Source organism: Centruroides sculpturatus, unplaced genomic scaffold, assembly GCF_000671375.1.
Source record: "Centruroides sculpturatus isolate CEXI.00-Female unplaced genomic scaffold, Cexi_2.0 scaffold1417, whole genome shotgun sequence".
In the NCBI taxonomy this organism is placed as follows: domain Eukaryota; kingdom Metazoa; phylum Arthropoda; class Arachnida; order Scorpiones; family Buthidae; genus Centruroides; species Centruroides sculpturatus.
This window is the reverse complement of record NW_019385672.1, coordinates 47,994-74,638: the sequence shown is the minus strand read 5'-3', so window position 1 is coordinate 74,638 and position 26,645 is coordinate 47,994. Positions and strand designations below refer to the sequence as shown.

The window sequence follows — 26,645 nt, the reverse complement described above, 5'->3', positions numbered from 1 at the left end:
GACAACTTTGATGATTTATACATAATACTGTACAGGCGATAGCAAACTCAATTTAGCCGCTCTGTAGCGTGGCGCAGGGCAGAGGAAAGTAGTTCTGCTGCTCATCCACTATTGGTCCAGATTCTATCAATCTTGTCGCGAAACGAGTCAGCAACGACGTTTAAGGAGCTCCTTTATACGAATGTTGCTACAATTTTTTCGCAACGTTATAGGAATTTCCGTTATAGGAACGCACGTTATAGGGGGTCGACTGTACAGTATAATATAAATAATATAAAAATATATATTTAACTGATATATATCAAAGAGTCTCTTGTCGTCAAACTGAACGTCAATTTATATCCTCATTTGGGTGTTGAAAGACAAAGGTCTTTCAACACCCAAATGAAGATCTGTCAGTCGTCATGTTCTCTACAGAAGAGAAAACCTTTGTTACCAATCGTAAATTGTTTTTTAATGTTGTTTACTCGGAAGTTTAACTACAAGTTCTACATTGAAAATGTTGAACGTGATTAACACGTTTCCTATTGAAGATTCAACGGCTTTTATATGGTATGGTCTGAAAGATTAAAATATACACTTGTACTCTATCTTCAAATTAGTTTTCACATTTCGCTTTAATGCTGGTTGCGGTTGAACACAACACTAACGCTGGATACAGTTAGACCCCATAAAAGATACAGTACTTGTTTTTAGCACTTTTATTAATAATGTTATTAATAATGTTGGTTTGTAAACTGCTAGAATAGGAACACTCTACTGTCGTAGTCAAAATATATTTTCATGGATATTCTAATTCTAATAAGCCCCAAATGAATCTTACTTTTCAGACAGTATAACGTAGCGACCTTATGCCGCCTGAAAATACACTGTACTGTACAGTACACACTGTTAGCCTGTAAGGTTTAATTTTACAGTTGTTTAATATATGATAGGATAAGTCACGTGTGCTTAGGACCACCTAAATCCGTAACGAACCATGGCGAAAATATGAAGATTTTCAACTTTATAACTGTCTTTACAGTCACTCATCTTCAAGAAATGACTTGGGAAAATATGCTACTAGGGCTACCAGGCAGAACATACCGATGCTTGCGGTAGGTAAGCCTGTGATCAGAGTGAATCTCCGATCAGGAGGCCCCATCATCCCAAAAGCAGAGCGAATGGATGCCTGATTTGAGCAAATGTTGAGAAACTAAACTATAGAAATTTAATATAGCTTGCGCTGAATGATTGTTTTCAATATTAGTCACTTTTGCATGGTAAAAATTAATCATTTGCAAGGTTTAATTATAAACATGTTCTAAGTGTTTTCACTTTCAGCATGAAATTATCTTGTCTTAAGTTTGGAAAACTGACTGTAGAGTATTTTCAACAATTCTGCTTTTGTCTAGATTTACAGTCAACTATGTGTGATATTCAAGCATTTACGTGGCGGGTTGAAATTTTCTAAATCCAAAGTGTTAGGATGATCGTCAGTAATTTTTATGATAAACGCTTTTTATAAGTAGCATTTAATAACTTAGTAATTTAGTAGCATAAGTGCACTACATTATAATTACTAATCTTACAAACTCTAATGTATTGTACGTGGATATATTTTACAATGGTTGAAAACACTTTCAAATATAGGAATCGTCCATAAATTACGTAACGCTATTTTTATACTTTTTAACAACTATCCCACCTCTTGTAACGTTCCGTAACGTCATCGCACATACATGCCTCCAAAATTACGTAACATATATCTTCGATCGACTCTCTTAATTGTAGTCTACTAACAAGTAAGAAATAATACACAGCACGAGATATCAAACGTTGCATCACTTCATTAATTACACTCGTAACATACCGTGTTTCCCCGAAAATAAGACATCCGCAGAAAATAAGACCTAGCACAGATTTTGCTGAATTGCGAAATATAAGACCTCCCCCTGAAAGTAAGACCTAGCGAAGTTTTTTTTTAGTCGTAACGGTCATCGACAGATGGTTGAAAATGGCCGTTGGCTTTTTGAAAGTACAGCCACTGATTGGTCAGCAGACAATTACGCCACACGGCATGATTTGCATAAGACTATGGCTTGGGAATCACAGATTTGCATAACGTTACGGCTGGTGATGGCTAATTGGTCGGCCGGGAATCACGCCACATGACATTTGCATAGTGCTACGGTTCAGTAAGCACTAATTGGTCATCGAGTGCGATGTTGACGCTATAAAAAGGCGACAGTTCGACACACCGGATATACGTCACTCTCGTCTAAGTTCGACTTGGGCATTTATTTGTTCAATAATAAATGTGAATTCTTCTTCCTGGAAAAAGTAAGACATTCCCTGAAAATAAGACCTAGCGCATTTTTCAGAGCAAAAATTAATATAAGACACTGTCTTATTTTCGGGGAAATACGGTACAAGGAAGTGACACAAACACTACGGTTCGCTATAGCACTTCAGAAACAAAAATGAGTCATTCTTTTACCCGGAAGATCTTAGCATTATTTAATGTTTTCATTAACACTCGGCCATCCGGCCTTGAAAAATCACGTAAAAAAAGTCAACAATTGATTAACAATATTTCTATTTTTCGACAATAAGAAGTATTCGAAGCATTATTTATTTTTCTTTGTTAGCATGGAAAGAGAAGATAGGCATTAGCACAGCTTGGGTTTCAAAGAAGATTAAAAGGCAAGAAGAACTTCTAACAGTGAGTAAATTATCTAATTATACAAAGAAGAAAATAATGGCCGTTTTTCACATCGCCAGCACTAGAATCAGCACAGAAATTTATGAGATATCGCCGATTCTAAGCGTCAGTTGATGGAGGGATGATGGAACGTTCCGCTCCAAGATTCGCACTGATGACAGGTATGTCCTGTAAGTAAGTAAAGAACCGTGTAAAGTATAATGTTTTTCCGTTTCAGGACGATGACGCGAGACAACGCATCGAGATCGAATTCAACCTGTGGAGTCATTGTTATCGTATGATAAATTTAATAATATTCTAGTAAAACTATTTTATTATATAATACAGAATTTATATTATGTAGTAGTTAAACAGAAGCAAACCTCCGGAAGCTTTACGGCCTATTCCATTTTTGTTTGAAAAGTAGTTACACTATGTATCTATTTATCAATAATTTTACTACATTTGTGTTAAAGAGGGTGAGCGGACGTAACGGAAAGGACGGAGAGAAAATAAAACCCACCGGAATTATAAGTAATGGACGTGCGTACGTTAGGAGGACGGAAAGGAAGAGTCGTATGAAAGGAAATCCGTTTTGTATACTTGTATATATTCCAATAAATGGGAAATGACACGTGTTGATTTCAATATAAAATGGCAATTATTAATTTTATGACAAAAATTTAATATTGCATTAATTTTTCTTCGTGAACATTGAGTTAAACTTCAACTGTAGTAAGTTTTTTGTCTTAATATTAATAAGTTTATCTTTGGTTAAGTCCTTACATAAATCCTTATTAAAAATTTAATTATTAAATTTTTATTGATATTTTAGTAAGGATTTTACACAAAGAAAAAAAATTGATACAATAAAAAATTTAAAGAGAGTTTTGAAATTATGAAAAGTCAAAAAAATAATATCAATAAAAATTTAAGTATAAAATTTAATGGAAACTGGTAAAAAAACATTATAAAGAAGTATAAACAAGTTAATTATAAAAGGAAGAAAAAGTTATGTAATAATATGTAAATTAGAAAATAGGTAAAAGAAAAACGAGAAAATTCAATTAAAAATATAATAATATAAATTTATGCAAAAAATACAATAGATAAATATATTAAATAGAATATTTTATTATATAAATGTTTATTAAAAACCAGAAAATTTTTTTATTATGTGAACGAGATTAAGAAAGTCTGGTGAAAATCATATCAGTGAAGGCCAAATGCTGTTCAGTGCACTGTCGGGAAATTTTAACTGTAAATATATTTATTTTAAAAAGGATGTGTATTAGTTAGCACTCTTTATTAAATATCTTAAGCCCTGGTTACACTATGCGATTTGTAGCCGCGCAGGCGACCGCAACTGCAACAAGCGCGAGTCTTCTCGTGGACACACATTGTTCGTTGACGTTGCAACTCAGAAACACGTGATCCTATAATAAACCAATAAAATCACAGTAGCTTGTTTTTGACTACTTTCGTGAGTTTGCTGATATTTTACGTTTTATTTCAGAGTATTTACGGAATTTTAGCCACTTTTCTTATTAAAATAGCAAGCAGTTCCTTTTCTGGAATGAATAAAAGAAAAAACGGCGATTATTTTGATAGAGCTGACGAGAATACACGAAAAGATAAAATATTCGATAAAACGAAGAATTAAAATCCCACGTATTCGTGAGCCCGAATAAGCTCGATGAATCTCGATTCTGTAAAAGTATAAATCCTGTAACTATCCGCCATGAGGATGAACTATTTTCAATGTTGTCACCGTATGACATGACTCAAAGGCGTTTGTAACCGTCGCGAGTATAACAAACTTTTTGTTTCTAGTTGCGGTTGCAGTCGCGCCGGTTTTCGAGGGGAGATTACTAGTTAACGGGAACAGCCGTCGCGGTTGCAGTCGCCTGCGTGGCTGGAAATCGCATAGTATGACTAGGGCTTTAGTGAACATCAGAATTCTTCAAGGCTTTTTGAGCTAAACAAAAATACCTGATGTTTTTGAGACGCCCGGGTTATGCAAAGCAATAGAACGACGCCTTACCGCCTCGGCCCATTTGGCCGTTTTACCAAGTTTTAAAAATGTTTCCTAAATATTTCCGGATTCGATATATTATAATATTGATTTAAAAATAATATACAGTTTTATATTTAAAGTATTTTTAAATCGATGTTATAATTATGCATACAATATTAATTAATAATAATAGATATATTTTATACTATACATTATTATTTTGTTCCATTAAATTAATAAGTAGAAAAATAATATTTTATAAACATTAATTATCTTTAAAAATTAAATACAGTATACTGTAATTATTTAATTAAAATTTTCTGAATATTACTTACAACGAAATCACCCGCCAGAGGGAGCAGAAGTTAAAAGTTGAATTGTCCAATGGCACTTCGCTAGGTTGTTTTGCCGTAACGTTTTCGTTTTTAGATTCCGAGTTGGTCTAATTTTAAACAACTTCGGTGACATTTTGAGAAATCTGTCGTTTAAATTACAAGAAATGTTTTAATGATCGACGTAAATAAGTGTGAATTATATCGTGAGTTTGGTTTTTATGACATTTAAAGTGTTAGGCCTAAGACTGCTTTTACCCGCCATTTTAAATAAACGAAAACAGTTATAAGATCATGTCGGTGGAATTTGAAAGTGTGGAAGGCAACGTGGTTCGTATTGACACTTCGTTAACATTTATTAATTAATATTTATAATAACAATCGATAATTAATGATGATTATTGTATTAAGCTATCGGATATAATTTGTTTTGTTAGGCCTAAAATTAGGGTTATATTAATGGCGCGCTTTTTCAAAAATTTGCTTTTATAATTCGACGGAAGTTTACATTTATTCTAGTTTTTTTTTGTTTTTAATTAATATTTACTATGTAATTTAATTGAAAGTGATGTCTTTTTAGAAGTTAATGAATAACATAATATTTGGTTTAATATCTAGCACAAAATTATGGTACGAGTGGAGAATTCTGTAAATTGAAATTTCCATTTTTTCTCCATACTAAATATAGAAAACAGTTCTGTAAGTGGGGGCTAAACTCTCTTTATTGAGTTATGGATAGAGAAAAAAAGTTGTATGATTGGAAAAGTTTGTAAATTGTAATTCACTGACCATTTGATCATGTTACGTGTTCAAGACAGTGCTGCAAGTGAGGTAAAATCTCTGTTCTAGAGTTTTTGGGAGTAAATACGGTAAACTTCCACAACTCTAAGCTTTAAGGGGCGGGGAAAAACTTGAGTTAATGACAGTTTGATTTAGAGAACAATAAAGTAAAAACTGTTGATTCTAAATAGATTTGTACTTTTATATCTCTTGCTTTATATAAAGAATCTTTGAGGGTTATTTATTTTTTAACATTTCATGTAATGCCTTTTTGGCAAACTGTTCAGTGTAACTAATGGAATTGAACAGGTGCATCTTGTTGAGATAAAGCGAGAGGACCTCTTGCTTTTGACTGGAACATTGTCAGAAAATTGGTGTTTGAGAGTAAATACAACTAATTGTCTGAAAATTTTGTGGAAATCCAATAATTAGGATCACTTTGAATAGAATAAATATTAAAATTAGAGTCAAGGAAGTTGAAATTAACATAAATTTCTGATGGTGACCACGTAAAACTTTAAGTTGGAGACAGTAAATCCTTATGCTATTCCATTGAGACTTACAAAATGCTTTTTCTTCAAGTTAAAGAAATATTTGAGTTAGAGAAGTTTTACTGTATCTGCAGCATAATGCATATTGCAATTTGGCACAGTCACAACTCATGAGTGTCACGTGTTTGCAATCTAACCTATTTTTATATATTTTATACCTAGGTTAGGTTAGCTGTGCATATTGCATTGCTAAAAAATCACATACCAGAACAGGTTCAGCTCCTCTATATAGCTATCACTTTTATGCTCATCTAGCTAGAAGATATTGTTTTCTATATTTGGCATGGACAACAGAAGAGGGAGCCAAAGGGAGACTCAAGGTTTCAGTTTATAAAATTCTCCACTCATATCAATTAGATTGCGCATTAATGCTTAATTTTTGTAGATTAGATTAAGCAGTAAGAAATAGTTAATGTAATGCTTAATAATGTTTAAATTTGTTTTTAAGTGTTATTAAATCTTTAAGCAGAGAATACTAAGGGTGTTTATAAAAGTTTTTTTATTAGAATGCTTAAACATTTTTAGAGGTTTATTTTTTTTTTATTACATAACACTTTTAAAAATAGTTTTTCCTTTCTGGAGACAAAAATATTGATTTTTCTGTGAAGCTGTAATTATATATAAACAATTCAATTTATTTTTTGATTCATAATATTGATTATTAAAATAAAAAAAATAAAATTGTTCTCAATAAAAGTACTTGCTAATGTGATCAGAAATTGAATAATTTCTGTTTTTTAAAGTTTGATTATCAGTATAATCTGTAATTAATGGACAAATTTCTTTTAGAGTTTATTATTGATTTTGAATTCTAAAGTTTAATTCATGTGGAGAGGAAAAAGCAGAGAGAATTGGTGATGAATTTTGGTTTTGCAACTTGTGCTGGCATTCTGGCATGTTGAATTTTTTCACTAGCAAAAATAATTTCCTGACTGGAGGCGTGGCTTTCTTGATATTATAGTTTCAAGATGGCAACTGTGAAGTTTTTACATTTGAGCTATGATGTTGAAGCAGTTTTAGTGGAAATGAATAAAACTTCATTTTTGTTTTACGAAAAAAACACATTATAAAGTCTTCTGTTTTACTTTGAGTAAGTTTTTATTCTTAAAATTTATTACATTTTAATATGTACTGCTATTTACTTTTTATTTGTAATAGGATATTAAAATTTAATCACGTTATTAGAGGGTGTAGACTATTATATCATATTTTTTCTGAACAAGGATCAGAAAAAATATGATAGACATGAATATGTATGATGTATGTATACAGTGGTGCCTCATAGTTCGAATTTAATTCATTCCAGGAGGCCATTCAAACTCTGAATCATTTGAAGTCCAAAGCAGTTTTTCCTATAAACAACTGAGTCAATTAATCCCATTTTTAGTCCCTAAATAATACCCATCCTGATAAAGTTAAAACAGCAAATATACTGCCTGGAAGTCTTTCTATAATATAATATATAAAATATAAGCCTTCCTCCTCTCTTCTTACCTCATACATCCCTTCCCCTACACGTGTTCAGCAATCCCCTGTGTCGTCTTAGCAGTTTGTTGCCCATTTAACCTGGTGAAAATGTTTGCACTTTGTCTATAATTTTCTTGCTGATTTGTTAGGTTTTAGCAGTGTTTATTTTTGCAAAAACAGTAGATTGTGGTCGTTTATCCCAATCAATTGGGGACTAGGGTTGTTTGGATAACCAATTATGTACGAAAAAATATATTAACCTATCCCGTGTTGAAATTTTTCTCGATTGCATGTCTTTTTATGTTGAATTTTCATTGATGTTAAGCCTAACAAAAATTTTTATAATAATCATGGCTATTGTATCATTAAAAATTATTTCTTTATTTTGTACAAACAAAATAAATATATTGAAAAATATTTTTTAAAAAAATTATACTTTAGAAGCTAATCTAGTATCAAAAACATTCAATTCAGCATAACACACAGTCCTCAGAAAAATTCATACAAAAGTGGTGTTTTTCTGAAAAGTGCCAATGCTGCCAGCTAAAACACACACCAACAAAAAAATATTGGGGTATCCCAAGACATAGCCAAATGTTGCAGCGCCACAGCACTAGCAGAAATTTAAATTTGCCGACTGGAACGCTTTCAGATAAATGACACTCTACTGTATACATAATTTAAGGTAAAAATAACACAATCAACAAAAACCCTAATAATAAATTAAAACAGAAAAACAGTAAATAAAATAAGTAAATACTGCGTAATAAAATTAAAATTGCATTAACTAGTTGCATACCATGGACTTTGACATCTTAAACATGGCCACCAGATCTGCCACACATGTATCACTTTCATGCTTTGTGATAAGTTACTTTTTCATTCAATCATTGATGTTACAACCTTTCTCTTAGACTTTGTTGCTTCCACACTTCTCAAATGTCATGATTATATTGTGTTCAACAGAAAGTGTGTGTGTATTATTAACAGCTGTCCTTACATAGTAGTCTTCTTAGACTTGATGGCGGTGTTATTGGTAGAACAAAACCATTAGTTCTAAACATGTGTGCAATTTTTAAAGAAATGGGACCTAAATAAGGTATTGGGGATGTGTAGGGGCCACAGCTAGAAGGTTATGTTCACGTATTCTCGAACATCAAGAAATCAAAAATGGCAGGCCAGTTACAGAGTTAGCAAAGAAAGTGCTTGACCACAATTACCAGCCACACTGGAGCAAAACAGCTGTCCTTACTTAACATAGATGTCTGATTCAATTATAAAGAACATTATCTCACATTATTGCCAATGTGAGATTGTGTTCTTTGTTTAAAAGCTTATTTTAAACTTGTTTCTTCATATTTTGCTTGAATAACATTAAGTTGAAATGCCTTAAAATAATAAAAAGCATATTGGGCATATGCTTTAAATTTTGGAAAGGATATAATCTGTACAAACAATAAAAACAGTTTGCAGTGTGTACAGGGAAGATGCTACTAAGCTTCAAATGTTCAAAATTTCTTCAAATGATACTTTTTAACTAAAGGATACAAAACATATGGATAGTGTTCAAAAGCTGTTGATGAAGAAAAATTACTGGAAGAAACTGTTAAAAATTAACAAATAACACACAATATACTGTATATAACCAAACACACTAAAAGCGATAAGCGATTAAAAACACAAAAGCATATGAGTGTAACATGAGAGTGAGAGACAACTTTGATGCCCAACAGATTGTGCTTGTGCTTCAAGTACATTTTTTACTGTGTGCGCAGTTCAAACTGTGCATGCAGCAAGATTGTAAGGAAAATTTTTGTCAAATTTACCATTTGAACTCAGATATTCGTCGTATGAGGTACTACTGTATAAGATTAGTTTTGTACGTGCGCATGCACTCCCACCAATAAAATTAATGTTAGTTATTATATATCTACCATTAATATAATTATGTTAAGCTATACTGGATGATTTGCTTGGACTGATCATGTATTATGTGGAATATTTCAATATAAAATGAAAGATGAGCATGAAATGCTTCTTTACTTCATGACAAAGCAATTGACCTCACTGTGTTTTATATTACATTATTCAAATGTGAATGTGCAATCATGAAGTATTGAACAAAGTTAATGTTTGGTCTTGAGTGAATCACCCTGTAGTATGCTCTCTGTTAGGTAAAATTAAATATAAGTAGTTAAAACTACTTAAATGTTACAGAATTGACTAAAATATACTGAATAACTGATGGAATACATCAATTTTTGATGATAAGTTTACAACACTGACATTTTTAACGAAAATTCATGTTTATCCAAAATTACTAAAGTTTTAATATTAATTTTAAGTTGGGGATACTAAAAAAATGTAATTCTATTAAATATCTGTAGAAAACAAAATGACTGATGGGGATATACAGATGTGGAGCTTCAATTTCTTTTATACAGTGAAATTCTGTTAACACTGCATTCGATATGCTGATAAGCCAGCATGCATGTCTAGTTTGTCTTTGGGGGAGTATCGATGCACTGGGTATTTGTCTGTATTTATACATAACTAGGTAGCCAGTTAATTAAAACTAAAAATAATTATAATTTACAAAAGTTTAAAAGTCTGCCTTTATATTGAAATTAAAATCAAATCAGTTGAAACATAATTCAGAAAGTGTGGTTAAAGTAATAGTTGTCTGTCTTGATTGATTTGGTTATATTTCATCCAGGCAGTCAGAGTTGAGTCTATTTATAGCACTTCTTTGTAAAGTTTTGGTTTTGGTTGATGATGATGGAACATTTTACTTCTAATATGTAAAATATATAGAATATAGATAGATAAAAGTGTACAAAGTGCAGGAATAATCTGGAAAAATTGAAATGGCATGTTAAACAATCATAAAAAATGGATTTGTACAGTTTTACAAGTGAAGATGTGTAAAATTGTGTCCAGGAAATTAAAAACTGGAAAAAATTCCATCGTCCAATAAGTCAGCATATTCAATAACCCAGCACCACATCAGTCCTGACGATGCTGGGTTAATGGAATGTCACTGTATATCAGTCCAAATAGAAATGGTTTACTTAATGGAAACATTAATTAATGATAGCAAATAATGGAGAGGAATTTTCATAGTAAGCATTACCTAAAAGTTAAAGGGGAAAAAATTATAAGTTCAAACTGGCATTATACAGTATTATTTCCATATTCATTTTATTAAGACTGAAAACAAACTAGATTGTTTTGCAGAAGCTATAAATAAAGTATACTTCTAATGATTGGTTCTAGTGATAATTCTATGAGAAATACATATTTATATTATCTGTTACTGCTCATTATATTTTAATTCATTCTTGATATAGATTTTTATCTATTATTTTAGATTACGTTGTTGAAAAACTAATAAGTTTTAAATTTACATCCACAAACCTTTTATGGTGTGACTTGTGGACGTAAATTTATGTATTTCACAGTGTTTTGATAAAGTTTTGTTAATAAGTTTTAGTTTATAACTTAAAATGAATACAGTGAATGCCTGTTAACTCTGACTTCACATAACTTGGGCAAGTTTTTTCAAAACAGTAATTTAAAATTTTTTGACAACATATTTTTCTATAAAATTATAATTAACAAGTATTTGCAACATTACATTAATTTGTGATTTTTGCATTATATTACTGTACTGTGACGATTTTTATCTCATTTCCTGTAATAATAAATTTGGCAGTATAGCCTATTAAAGCTCAGTAATAAAACTTAAACTTCTGTATAGATGCAATAGCAATAAATTATTGTATTATATATTTACATTCTTATTTCATATCTTGGAGAAAACACTGCTAAGTTTAAGCTTTTGGAAATTCAGGCAACCTTCTCCTCCTATTAGTCTGAATTAGCAGGGTTTTACTGTATGTAAAAGTGTATATAAAAATGAGATATATTTTTTGTATATTTATGATTATTTTTTTAACAGTCTTATTACTGTTTCACAGAAAAAATTTAAATAATTATAAAAATTTATTTTACAGGAACATTAATATTGATGAAACACCTACAATAGATGAATTATGAAAAGTTCCAAATGATATGTAAATATCCAATTCATCTAATAATAAATATAGAAAAACACCATTGCCAAGTTTATGATGATGATGATGATATTCACACTTTAATTGATATGATGGAAAGAAATGGCATAACATAGTGATGATAAAGATGAATGGAATTGTTACTGCATGAGCTTGGCAGAACATTTAAGTAAACTAGATCCAGATTAAGCATCTAAAGCTCACTTTAGATTTGATGTAAACAAAAATAATGTAAAACTATGAGTAAAAAAGAATAAAAATTTCTTATGCAATTTTTTTTTCTTTTCCAATAAAGTCAGTTTTATAATATTTTCTGTTATTTCTTGATTTTTAAAAATTTCACACACAACCCCAAAATAATTTTACATTTACTATTTTGATCTTTTTAGTGTAAACATAAAATTGATAGAATAAAATTTAATAAATGGACCGTTTATTTTGAAAGTGGTGTAAGTCCATTTTTGGAAAAAATTGAGAAAACACATAATATACATACAATTTAGTGTGAACTTTTTATTTATAAACAATTCACACTTAACATTTTAAAATAACCATAAGCTTTGATCAATTGAAAATTTATCGATAAATGACATTGCATAACCATTGATTTTGAAAGTGGTATAAGTCCATTTTCTACAGTCTAAGCACTTGGGCTATCCATAAATTACATGTGCATTTTTCTTGAAATGTTTACTTTTCCCTCTTGTCCCAGTTTGTCCAAGTTTTTGTAACCCCTTTCCCTCTATGGATGTCCAACATAACTCTATCCCTGTTAAAACCTTCATCACTTTATGAATGATAGATACCATAAGTAGAAATGAAACATACAAGAAACTTTGAAATAAATATAATAAAATGCATATTGTATAAAATTTAATGAAATAAATGGATGTCCACTAATACTCAACCCTCCTTGTCCAACTTGTCTTAACCCCTCCCTCCCTTTCAGTGTGGACATCATTTAAAGACAGCCCCTTACAACAGAAGAGTAAAACTGTAAATATTACCAACAAATGTACAATTTGATGGACTAGAAAAAAATCCATGTAATGAATCTAAATGAAAAGCAGTGTCTAATGGTAAGCTCATAATAATGATAAATTTATCATAAAATAGTTTAACAATAAGTAAATATTTTTAATGTTCAGAATAAACAATACTATTTTATTTCTTGTTATTATATATGAACAAAATCAGAATAAAACGCAATGTGTTTCAAGTGACATTGAGTTTTACATAATAGAAATTTAATGAATTTTACAGTTTAGTAATTATGAAAGTGGTGTAAGTCCATTTATGGCCCAGAAAGAATATATTAGTTTGGATAAATTCACATAGAAGTCTTTATGCAATCAACTTACATATTTCTAAAGTCATAGAAACATTGTCAAACTTAGTACACTTTGTTTATATTTTTGAATCAACTAAAATGCAAATGTTTAAATATCTCGAAAGAAGAAAAAATGGACTTACACCACTTTCAAAATAAACGGTCCAAATATGTAACAGTAATAAATTTGAATATGCAATTTACACTTTGATTTATTTTAATATTCATTGTTGTCATTGCATATTTAAGTAAGTGTTATATGATGATAAATAAAGAATATTTTTATTTTTCAATCTATTAAGTGCACCATTTGTTTTAATTAAAGCGGAAAGTTACATCCTAATGAATTTCATAATTTTGATATTAGTTTATATACATACATAAAGTAGATTCTTATTGCTATTAGTCAAATTTATAAGTTCATCTACATTTATTTCCTTATTTGGAACTAAATATTTATACTGTATAAATATCACTGTAATGTTCAAATTGCATATTGACAAATTCATTTCTGATAGTGACCTATTAATCAGTGTTGTTGACTGTTGTCATTCTAAAGTAGATAGAAATTGCAAACAATAGTAAACTAAGATTTCGTTGATGTTGAATCAGATAGAGAAAAGCAAGCTTTAATGTAAGTATCCAACTGATGTTAAAATTGTTAAACAAATATTCCTGTTGATTGAAAACTTACAAGGAGATATCATAATGTATTCATCAGTTTGCAATGATATTGGTTTGTGTTGATAAATCTTATGAACTTTATTGAACAAAGGAAGAAACCATGCCTTTCAAAATTTAAAAAAATTGAAGTTAAAAAATTCCAATTGACTTATGTGTTCTGTGAAATCTTTCAGTAAGGACTTGGTGGCTTGACAGCATTGTACTTGACTGCTAATTGATAGATCACTGGTTTTTGTCTCTATGGGTAAACTTTTTTCAAAACAATGCAATACAATTTTTACATAAAATATTTATAAATTATATGGGTTTATACATTTTAACTATTTTCTATTAAAAATGTGCATTTTCTCAAAAATTTGCTTTTGGAATTGCTATTTGTTAAAATTACAGTTAAACCTTAATTTTCAAACAGAATTTTGAACTCATAATTGCACTGGTAGCAGTATGATAACTCAATTGCTGAACAAGCTACTCTGCAAGAATTGGCCGTAGATTAGAGAGAGACAGATGGTACTATACTCCTATACTTCCTATTTTAAAAAAAAGTCAACAGCCAATCAGTGACAGGATAACTGATTCAGAAATCAGTGGCACTAAGATTGCCTCGTGTCATTAGATTTCATTGTATATGCAGTAAAGATGCTTCTGTTTTTTGGTATGTGCCACAGTTGAATTTAAATCAAATTAATTAATTAATTAAAAACTGCATTCAACTGATTGACTTTCACATAATATAAATGGCATTCAAGAATTTGTGTTTAGAGGTGCTTAAGTCAAATTAAATATCAAAAATTTATTATTAAATATAATTTTGAAGACAATCTTGTTCATCTTTATATAATAAAATTTAAGGATGAATGAGCTTGTCTTTCTTATTTATAACTTTACTCTTTATTCAGTTGGTATGTTACAATATTACATTGCATTTGGCATTTTTATGCATGAAATACAGTTAGCCTTTTTTATTTTGGGGGTCAGAAATGGATTAATCCGTTTTATATTGTTTCTTATGGGAAGATTTGTGTTTGGTTTAGAACAACTTTTAGGAACAAATTACGTTTGAAAACCAAGGTTTGACTGTAAATGTAAAATTTTTTAAGTTTGGAATTGCCAGAATATTATGAATAGTTTGATATTTTAAATAATTAAATAAACTCAAAAAACTTAGTTATAACTAATTCTAAATATCAAATTGAATTATTGTTTGACAGATAAGATCCCTTTCAATGTCATTTTTCAGGTTTCTTATTGTTTACATCATAAGTATTTTCCCTTTTCATAGCTAATAAAATAAGTAAAGTTAAAGTACATTAAAGTTATAAAGCAGTAATAATAAAATAAGTTAAAATTTTATTTTAAACAGTTCTGAAAATGAATTTTAAGGGAATAGAAAATGCATGTTTTTAATATAAAAATTACATTAACTTGAAAAGGTTAACTTGCAAACCAGCAATCAGCAGTCAGGCATGCTGCACCAAGTCATGGAATCTTCACTGAAAGATTTCAAGAAGCATACTCAAGTTACTTTTGATTATCTGAAGAAACATCTTTATATTATTTAACTTTTCAACCACTTTGTTCCATTCTCCTCTTACACTTCCACCGTAGACTTCATTGAAAACTATTACATGCTTTTTCTTAACCTAAAGAAGCATAGTTAAATAAATTTATCAACAGTTATTTTTCAGCTCTATTAGAGCCATATTATCAGTTTGACATTTTGAATATGTTGTCTTCTTAGAACTAGATATAATAATTCAGATTGTCAAATTGATGATGGCTTAATAGAGCCAAGTGTCTTTATATGAATAAATAATTTTTGGTAATCTGAAGAAGCAGTTGTATATTATTCATTTATCAATATGATTGAAAAGTTTACCAGAAATTATATGGAACTATAGAACATTTAGGATGATTATTTTTTGACACAGGTGAAATGGGCTTATCTTATTTTAAATGCCAGGCCTGGTGGGATTATTTATTTTTTTGACACGATAGGTAATGAAAACTGTCATTGTTATTAATTTGAAAATTTAAAACTTTAATGATTGATTCAGCAATGCCATGTTATTATCTATCCACAAGTTTCCAGAATGTGCTTTGAATGCTGCCATTAGGATTTTTCTATTTAGTGTAGTTAATGTAGTCTAGTTAGTGTAGATATGCAATTTTTAGTTTTTATTGATGACTTGCCTTATAAAACCAGGTAGATATTGTGCAGTGGTTGGCTGCCATAATGGTCAGTGTGTTCTTTATAAGTGGTTTGAAGTTGTATATGATGTACACAGAAACATGATGCATTGAGATTTCATTCATTCATGTATTCAGCTGTTCCAGTTACATTCATTTCCATGTGATGAAAATTTAAGAAGAGAATGGGTAATCAGCCATGCATGTATCTGTACTGTACATACTGTATAAGCTAGATAAATAACTTTGCTATCATAAGACACAAGTTTGTACAGAATGATTACTTACAGATAGGGTTTGTGATGGCTCTACATTTGTCTTACTATAATTAAGCAGTTTTTGGTAATCATGGGCTTTACTTTTACTAAGGTATTCAAATATAACTGGATATTCCAAAAGTGGCATTCTCCATGTTATTCCATGATTATTAATTGATGAAAATAAATTTAAAAAACAAAGTTTGTAGAATAAACTTGCAAAAATCTGATAATTTTGCATCAGATTTAATTCCATGATATTCTGTGAATATTTTTGACTACTTTATGAATTAAATGATGATATATTTCCTGATAGATAATAACATGAAATATTTGTAAAATTACAGAAGCCAATTTTGCCAATTATTCTCTAAAAACAAAAAATAGGATTCAGGTTTTCTTAATTTTACTTTAAATTTTTATCAGTTTTAAAACATATTTCTCCACAATGCATGTAGTATGCTTTTTTCTTTAGAAAAAATTTAAACTTGTGCAAAAATGATTGAAAATATTCTCTTTATAATTTAAAATATAAAAATCTTTACAAATACTAACAAAGTGGTCATTATGAAAGAATTTCTATTAGTCATTTCAAAATTAATTATATTCTCAATTGTATAGTTCTGCAATTCCATAGTTCTTGTTGTATATTAATGGTGGCACGACGGTGGTGCTACAGTATTGGAAAATACACAAACCTTCTCTAGAAACTTGTGGATACAGTATGTAACAAATAGTGTGAATGATATCATAGCTTTTACTAAATGGCCAAAAAGGTTACTCAATCACATGATTGCCAAAAGCAGGAATTTTTATTGAAGTTCTAGTGCATGTTTAATGATTTCAATGTTGAAAGCTATAATTTGATTTTTATCATGCAACTTCTAGATTACAACCTCTAGATTAGGGGATCATTTCAAAAAACTCAATTGCAGGGTTTTGTCAATAATTCATTGATGCTTTTAATAAATTGGAATTTCCATCAGACTATATTGAAGACTGGGCCTGATCCCATTACAGTGATAAATGATTAAAAATTTGTCAGTATTGACAATGAGTTAGCTGTCTGTTATACTTATGATACCATTGTTGAAGTAAAGAAACAATCAAGATAAGGAAGAAGTAAATGTTGCAGACAAATAACTTACTTCCTCTATATATTAAGAAAGCCAGAAAATGTTATCAAGCTTTTAGAAAGCTTTCTAAAAACTCAATAATAAAATTAGATGCTTTGGGGTAGTCAATTGCACTGAAACATTGTTGAACAAGAAGGAATGAATCATTGATGACAGACTCATGTAATGGACTTTTTTCATTAACGGGTTGATAGACGAATTTTTTTTAACTATAGCACAGGTTGCCTGGACATAGTAGACCTTGAATTTAAGATGATACAACTGAACAAGTGCAACAGGCCTACATTGTGAGGTAGCAAGAAAGAGTTTTTAATTTATATCTATATTAGTTACATTACTTCCCAATTTTTGAGTTTTATGGTTGATTTTAAGTTGGATCTTGACTAACTGAGAAATGTCTATCTAGTAAAGTCTCATTTACATAATTCATAGTAAGATTTGAATAATGAATGGAATTGCATCCCACTCACATATTTTAGGACGTATTTATAAATTATTTAGGATTTATTTTTAAAAATAAAATGTTGATAGAAACACAGGTAAACAAAAACTTCCATGTGCTTACAGAATTCAGTCCATTCTCAGGGATTAATAATTTGTTACTTCTAAACTGCCCCATAATCTTTAAACAAATTAGAGTCAAGAATTTCAAAACATTGAGTTTAAGAACATTCAACAATGCTAAGGTTCCAGTAAATTACAAATTCTCTAACAAATTGAAAATCCATAACATCTACAAACCAAATTCTTATTAACATTGACACAGATTTTAAACACACATTAATCCATAACTACCTAGAACTACTACTACTATATATCATTAGCACAGAGTCTAGTTTCCTCAACATCTGTTGGCAAGATTGTTGTCACCAAAGGCTTTTTGCAACATTTTCAATGTTTTTTGTAGCAGTAATTCTGTTGCAAAAACAAAATTTAATGTACATTTTTTGGTCAGTTAAGCTCAACATTTTGAAAAATTCCGTACATACAAAACAAGCATTTATTTGCAAACAAAAACAGACAATGGTATACAGATTTCTACCAGATGTTGATGAAAGTCATGCCAAACAATGAAAAAATGATGACAGTATCTCTTGCATGCATGAAGTTTAAATGAACCATTTCTGATATTTTTTGATCACAGTGGTATTATGATTGTAAAAATTTTTGATAAAATTACTAATTATGAAAAGTTAATTTTTTATTTAAAAAAATTTTTCACTGATTTTTCAAATCTTTTTCTTTGAAATCAAGTCAAAAATGAAATTCGTGTATTTATTCAATGACTTCTGTCTTTTCATACCATAGTATAGCCTATATACTAAATTGCTGATGGAAAATTACAGATTTTTGAGAAGCTTTACTAAATTGCATACTTTTTGTTATTCTGTAATTAAATTTTTTTAAGTTTTGATATTTTTCTCTTTACTCTGAAAAGTTCCTACTAATCAATGATCAAAAATTGGGAAAGGTTGCTGAAAATTTACTGTGAAATTTATTCTGTGTAAAATGTAAATTTTTGTTATAATTATGAATTTATACATTCAATGTGATAATATATTTTAGATTTTGAAGTACTCGCAACAATGCAATCTACATTTACAAAGAAAAGCCCGCAAATTATTTGTCTAGTACATAATCACACAATAATGCTGCAAAGCTTCCTAAAAAACTAAAATTTTACAAAAAAAAACAAGTGAAAATGAAATACAAAGCTTCAGTTTGTTTTTGATAGTCATAAAACTGCAAGTACACTTTTTGGAATACATGTGAAATGTGAAAGGAAGCCTACTTCCTCTCATATGATGGGCAGTCTACTTCCTAGTACATAGGACATTGTCATGATTTTGCTCTGTAACTTTTATTAATTTCATTTTTATTGATATTGACCAAAAAAAGCAATAAGTTAAAATTTTTCATATATCATATACTGTAGTGTTTGATATATATATAATTTCTATAAAACAAATCTTTTGAGTACAGTTTTCTGATCAGCTAGGTATGATTTAAATTCAATTTGTAAAAGATTACTAAGGAAGAATCAAAAATGTATTTATGCCAATTGATTTCCAGTTATTTACAAATACAAATTCAAAAATTTTATTTCTAAGTAAAGTAATAAAAAAAATTAATGAAAATTGGTTCTGTTCATTTATCAGTTTTTTAGATAAAAAGTAATAAAAATTTCATATATTGTAAAAATTAGAATAATAGTAGAATTATGAAGTTTGCAGTGTAAGATAGACAAACTTGTCAATTTTCTAGCAAAAAAGTTTCAAGACTATTTATTGTATAAAAGAAATTATTGCAATAAACATTAAGGTAAAAAAAATTTCTCAGATTTGTGGAATTTGACAGAATAATAAATTTGTGTGGTTCATAGAACAGAGTTAACTAATCAGCTGTCAAAATAACAAGCCAGAATGAAATGTTCCTGTAATAATGGGTAGATAAATATTAGTTATGTGCTGGATCATTAAAACTGTATATCCGTAGACATGGATACAGATAAGGATCGTTAGTGTCTAGATCCGCGGATACAGATTTCAACTTTCATACTTTAGTGCCCTTGCTTGTGAACTTGGATCGATGGTTGACGTTTTGCATTAGTAACGCGACGTGTTTTGACTTGCACTGCACGTGTTTTTGTTTATAGTTTAGTGTGACATGGGATAGCATAGATTACATTTGTATCTTTGGAGAGTGTTGAGTTAAATTGAAATAAAAACAATGTCATCAAAAAGTTTAGTATTGTAATATGGAAATATTTTATGATAGTAAATGAATTTTGCATGATAAAATTTTTGCAATACGAATGTGCCAAATATGTGATTTTAAGAAATAAAAAGTGATTTGATTTTAATTTAAGTTATTAGTATTTTATTGCTACCTATCTTTAAAATTTCCTATAAGTAATGAAATTCGTTAAGATAAAAGATTCACTAAAAAGTAACAGATATGGATACGGATAATTTTTTCCCCTCAGATATCTGGCACGTCACTAATAAATATTGCAATGCGGTGACCAAAGCCAAAAGTGACAAAATGAATGGCAAAATTTTTTTTAGTTTTCAGAGGAATCACTGAGTAATAGTCTATTAATTAATGCAGTTGTCAATTTTTTTCCAAAGATGTTTTGCAGTCATCTATGAAACAACTTTTTTCTGTTTATGTAAGTTTACCTTTAGACATGGGAAATATTTTTGCACCATTGTTTTGGCAAGGAGAGTCAATACTGAAACATACTGAATACTGAACAAATATTGAAACATATCACAAACACACTTTAAACAACCTTTAAAGTATGTTTGTGATATGTTTCAGTATTAAGAAGGTAATTTTAGGGAGAGTCAAATTACTCAGAGTTAACTGTATAATCCTATGGCTTTTTTTTTTTGTAGGCTTTGTAATTCTGTTACCCTTTTGTTTCCTGAAATTGTAGTCTTCGATACTGAATTTTTCATTCCTGGATTCATAACCGTTGTTATAACAAATTGTTTTTGATATTGCATGCAAAAATGGAGTGTAAGAAAGATGGTGAAGGATTACTTCACAAGAAACAATATAGATTGCAATCATTAATATAAAGATATAGAAAGCTCTTATCTGTAGCAAAAACCATTATGTTAATAAAATTTTCAGAACAGGAGGTAATGGTTGATTTTCTTCAGTCCAGAATTTTAAAGCATTTTGAAATTGTAAAGTTAATTACTGACTATTTACTTTGGTAAGCGATACCTTCTAATTGAGTCAATATTGTTTATGTTTAATTCTTTAATCAGATTGCTCCTGCATCTCTATTTGGCCTATTTCTTACAACACTTTGCAACAGTGCCTTCTTTAATCCAAAAGATAATTTAATCCTTCCTATTTAAATGGTAAATTTAACTCTAAATTTTCTGTGAGTTAAATGCATTGGTGCAGATGGCCATAATGGTTGCAATTGATATTTCCATGTATAGTGTCAAGTGTGTTTTTATTCCAGGGGATTAATGTCAAGTTATTTGTGTGCCAAATGAAACTTCCAACATGTTAATGATATGCCACAAATAACTTGAGAATAGGTACAGGTATTCTACTACTTAAAAACAGATTAGGTTTCCAAGATATTTTCATAAGTTAAACATACTCTCCAGATTATTTTTATGTGCACAATAATTGTATTGTTAGTGTTTGATTTTTTTAATATACTGAAAATATGCTCATTTACCCACTTGCTACTGCTTAGTAGCAGATGTTTCAAACATGGTTTATTTCCACCTAATACACTTAGTTTTATAATAAAGTTTCTGGTCTATGGTAGTAGAGTGATGCTTATTATATTTATCTCCACTGCTAGATTTACTGTTATGTTTTGGACACATTTTTGAAGCACTAATTGTAAATTTTTATAAAAATTGCAAACAATAGTGATAAATGCTATTATTCTGACATTAATAATTTCAACACCACCTCACCAGCTGTGATCAGAATTTGTACAAAAATAAAAAAATCACAATATGCAATAGAAATAAATCCACATTAATTATTTATTAAAAATTTATTATTTATTACTGGTCAAAGACTGATTTTAATGCCATCCCATAACTGGCAAGAGAATTTAAGATTCCATGCAAAATTTAAATTTTATACATACAGTCAAATTGTTCTTAAGAAGGGAAGCTCCTGTACTATTATAGAACTAAACCCATTGGAATTGGTCTGTTGTTTCTGAAAATATTGTGAATTGTCTATTTGGACATAACTTATTTATAGGACTTTATACCGGTGTATTGGTTATCGACACAAAGATGAGTTCAGAATCAGAAAAAATTCTTTATCATCTGTAATAATTTTTCTGTGTTGTTTCTGAAGTTTGTTATGTCAGAGTCTGTAAAATTTAGGTCAACAATACTTGAAAAAAAAGTTTCTTAAATTATCCAAACTGTTTGTGAGATAGTAATCAGATCCTTACTATACACTGTATATGTAGAAAATTAAAATCTATAACCTGATTGATATTCTAAACCTGCCATGTCCAGCCCATGGGTCTTGTGCGGCCCACTCAATGTTTTTTTGTGGTCCTTTCAAAACAGTAATTATCTTGTGTAGATTGTTATTACAATAAAATATCATATGTATAGTTAAATACATTAATTGATGTATAACACCTTATCACCTACACTCAGAAATTAACACCGTTATTAAGTATTTTTTAATAAAGGTTAAAATGTATGAATGAAAATGACCAAATTGTTCATGAATTATATGATGGGCTGTGGCTTTTGGATTAATGTTTCCTTATGAATATTACAATGAAATTAAATGAACCTAATAAGCAGCTTCAAGGTAAAAACAAATTGATTACATACTGTTATCAAAATATAAAAGCATTCATAGCAAAACTCAACTTTACAAAAGTCAGTTAAAATTGAAAACTACAATCCATCTTCCAAAATTATGTTAATTTAATGGTGACAAAAAACATTTTTCTAAATATGTACAAGAAAATACTAATTTCAAGAGAGATTTTCATATTTGAAAATTTAAGAAAATATTAAATATATTCTCATATGTCCATTTGACATTGTTATGGAGCAAGCTCTAAGAAATTTGCAGATAGATTTAATAGATCTCCAGTCATCTTTTGAATTGAAATATATGTTTGAGACCAATGATAAAGTTCAGTTTATACAAAATACAGTAATGATAAGTTTCCTAACCTAAAAAAACTGGCGATGAGCATTACAGCTGCAATTGGAATCACCTAGCTTTATGAATTTTTTTTTCTCAAATTGAAGATTGTTAAATGTAAAAGTCGTAACAGATTTGTGATAAAATTAGAAAACCAACTATGTTGTAAAACATCACAAATACCTGTTGCTTTTCAGTTTTTTCACTTCATTTTTTAATATCAAGATTCACATTAAAATACATACAAAATACTGTATAATTGTATATGTTTTGTTGTAAATAAATGTGTGACTTACCAGTGTATTTTCATTCTTGGTTTTGTCCAGTAAACAATTTCAGCTGGACAACACTGTTCTAAACTATTATTTTTAAAAACTATCCTATACAAAAAATTAAATTACATATAATCTCATTAAAAAGTTGATCATGATTATTATATTTATTAATAGAAGTTTAGTTTTGTTTTGCAAATTTTTATTTCTGCAATTTGCTTTTAAAATTACACATATTCAATAATATAAAATTTCTATATGAAATAATAAAAAATATGATTTTTGTATTGTAATTAAATATTTTAGCATTTTATTAATCTGTTTTTAATAAGATCTCATAAGAAGTTACTTTCCATATTTAAGCTTATTTATTTTGTTTTATAGTCTTCAGAAGATGAATCGGGTGGAAATGAAATGATAGAAAAGAAAGAATCATTAAGTCCAAAAAAGGAAGAGAAACCATTAAAAGAAAATAATAAGAAGTCATCCATTAAAAAACAGAAAACTGATGATGAAGATGATAATACAAATGATGATGAGGAAGATGACAATGATAATGAGGATGCATCAGATAAAAATGCAGCTGATAAAAGTGAAGAGGAGGAGGAAGAAGAAAAAGATGAAGAACCAAAATGTAAGAATATATTTTTATTTGTTCGAAATTTTAATCTATGTACTTGTGTTTGTGCATAGCATAACATTCTACATACATATAAAGATAGCTACAATAGAATTGTCTGAGCTATCATTTCAGTCAAAATTATCTGACTATTCTCAAGGATAGATGATAGAAAAAAGAATGCATACACACTCGTTCTATCCAGCTAGCATAAGCCTTGACAAATGCAACAGAACATGCACTGTCGAATCAGGTTTTCACTTCAATGAAACAACAGAAGTGTTAATATAAAGCGGCATGCAAGATTTACAGGCAGTTTTTGCGGGAAATCGAACATATTTTTAGACTCGTGTAAAAATTCTCTAATTAGTCTGGAAACGGGGGACCTAATTCTTGCATTCTGTGTAAACGGGTAAGATTGGCTATAATGTAATTATCTTAATCTTCACTATCGTTACTTTTTGCCCAGCGAAGCGGGTCCTTGCAGCTAGATTCTAGATTACTTAGAAAAACAGTCTTTTATATATATATAAAAAAACTATATTACATACAAATAAAAACCCAGTGAAGTGGGTCCTTGCAGCTAGTTACAACAATAAAATTGCAATTTAAAATTTCAAACACTTAGCCCAATTAGGGAAAAGAATCTAGCAGAAGAAAGATCTTTAACCAGCACCAATCACTTGCAGCAGAAACAAAGGCTGGTTTACTATGTCAGTTTGACAACATTCTTTTATATATTGCTGATTTGCCTGCTACACAGGCTTACAAGGAATAAGGTTTTGCTTGTCTTACTGATATGTTAGGAAAACTGTGAATAATTTTCTATTTATATTTATAAAGATGGCTACAGTATTAAATTAATGGTATACAATTCCATTCTTTATTCATATTTTGCAAATGAAGCTCTAGCTGGAAAGTGTTGTAAAAATTCAATTCCCAAAACTCAAAATAACAAATAAAATTGAAAATCAATAATGTAAGTAAATAAAAACTGTAAAGCAAGAATTTTCTTTCTACCTCACAAAAATGACAGAATCTTGTATTTTTATTGTAATATTAAAAAAAATTTTAACATTAGATATCTTTTTTTGTATCTGATAATATCACATAAATGTTTAAAAATTAGTTTTATAATATTTTATATTGAATGTTTATTAATATTTTAATAACTTCTTATTTTAGTGGGACTTTTAGATCAACCTGTAGAGATATCTGGTTCTAGAGAGAGGAAAAAAGTACAACGTTTAGAAGTCAGCTTCACCACTCCTTCTAAAGAAAAGCATGAAATTCCAGAAGGAAATGGTGAAAAATTAGGAGATTGTCCAAGAAGTGAGTCTTACTTTGATATGAAATAAGCTTATAAAAAATTATTGAAAGAAAAATAAATTAAATTATTTGTATTTTAGTTGAATATCAAATTCAAAAAAGTAAAGTAGAAGAATTAAAAATATTACACAGAATTCTTTTCAACAGACCTGGTTCAGTAAGTATTATTATTTGTTTTTTAATTTTTAGTAGTATTGTATTTCTTCGAAAAAAATTTTATACATAATGTAAGTTTTATTTTTCAAAAGTAAAATAATCATTATGAATCTAAAGGGTAAATCTAGCAGTATATATAACATTTTGGAAACATTATTTATTTAAAATTTTTGAAGAATAAAATTTATTTCATACAAAGTAAAAATAATTATGCTTAATTCAAATAATTTAAGTGAACAAAATAAATTTTAAATTATGTAATAAATAAATTAAAGCAGTGAAAGAATGCTAAATAAACACTTACAGAACATATTATTCCTATTTACTGATATATAATGATTCAAAATTCATATGTGAAAAAAGATCCTGTGTTGTTCTGAATATTTATGAAAACCATAACATGGATATTTTCTGTAGTGTATGAACGTTTTTAGTTATGTTTATGAACTAACGTTTTTATGAATGTTATAGTTAGTTTTTGTCAACAGGTGGAGTCACTGTTTAGAGTGAAGGCTTGCATGACATAAAAAAAAAATTGATAAATAGAATGAGATACTATAATAGGGCATGCACTTTTCAAAAACTAATAGGCGACACCAGTATTGGGTTTATGGATTGATGGCTTCCTGTTTCATCTATTGTGCTGTGTATACAGTGTTTAAAAATTGCTTTTTTAGTTATTTAGATACTTTTGAAATGCCGGTTAATTGTTGCTTGCCTCAGTGCCAATGATTTTTAAAAAATCCAGGTTAGAAATTTAATAAATTTCCAAATGATCCAATAAGAAAAAAGAATGGAAAGTGAAGATAAAAACTGGAAAAAAATCAGTCGATACATTCAAATCTGTAGTAGGCAAAATTATAAGGAGAGTTAATTTTGAATAGTTTAGAGTAATAATACTCAACAAATGTAAATATATTTTTAGCTAAACAATTGAATGGAAGGTTATTAATCACACTTAGTATTATAATGGCCAATCATTTTAAACTTTTGAAATCTTAACAGTTTACATTTTAAGCACTAATAACACAATGCCAAGAAATAGTGAACTTTCAGAGGCTGAAATTCGAAATATGTATTACAGGGTACTGGG

General features: G+C 29.1%; 1 protein-coding gene and 1 long non-coding RNA gene across 3 annotated transcripts in view; both read left to right on the top strand.

Annotated features, from left to right (window-relative positions):
* The first annotated feature begins 2,291 nt into the window (after nt 1-2,291).
* LOC111641087 lies at nt 2,292-3,408 on the top strand. The gene is made up of 3 exons (XR_002759355.1): nt 2,292-2,544; nt 2,631-2,979; nt 3,048-3,408. It is a non-coding gene; the product is annotated as an uncharacterized LOC111641087 (long non-coding RNA).
* Nucleotides 3,409-4,998: 1,590 nt separating this feature from the next.
* Nucleotides 4,999-26,645, top strand: part of LOC111641086 (protein DEK-like) — a 44,847-nt gene continuing 23,200 nt past the window's right edge. Inside the window, exons 1-4 of one of the 2 annotated variants that reach the window (XM_023387203.1) lie at nt 4,999-5,362; nt 23,833-24,082; nt 25,253-25,399; nt 25,477-25,553. In XM_023387203.1, the coding sequence (XP_023242971.1) occupies nt 5,327-5,362; nt 23,833-24,082; nt 25,253-25,399; nt 25,477-25,553 (510 nt within the window). In that variant the 5' untranslated portion in view covers nt 4,999-5,326. The remainder of the gene's footprint in view (nt 5,363-23,832; nt 24,083-25,252; nt 25,400-25,476; nt 25,554-26,645) is intronic. The other variant, XM_023387202.1, reaches the window with a different exon arrangement.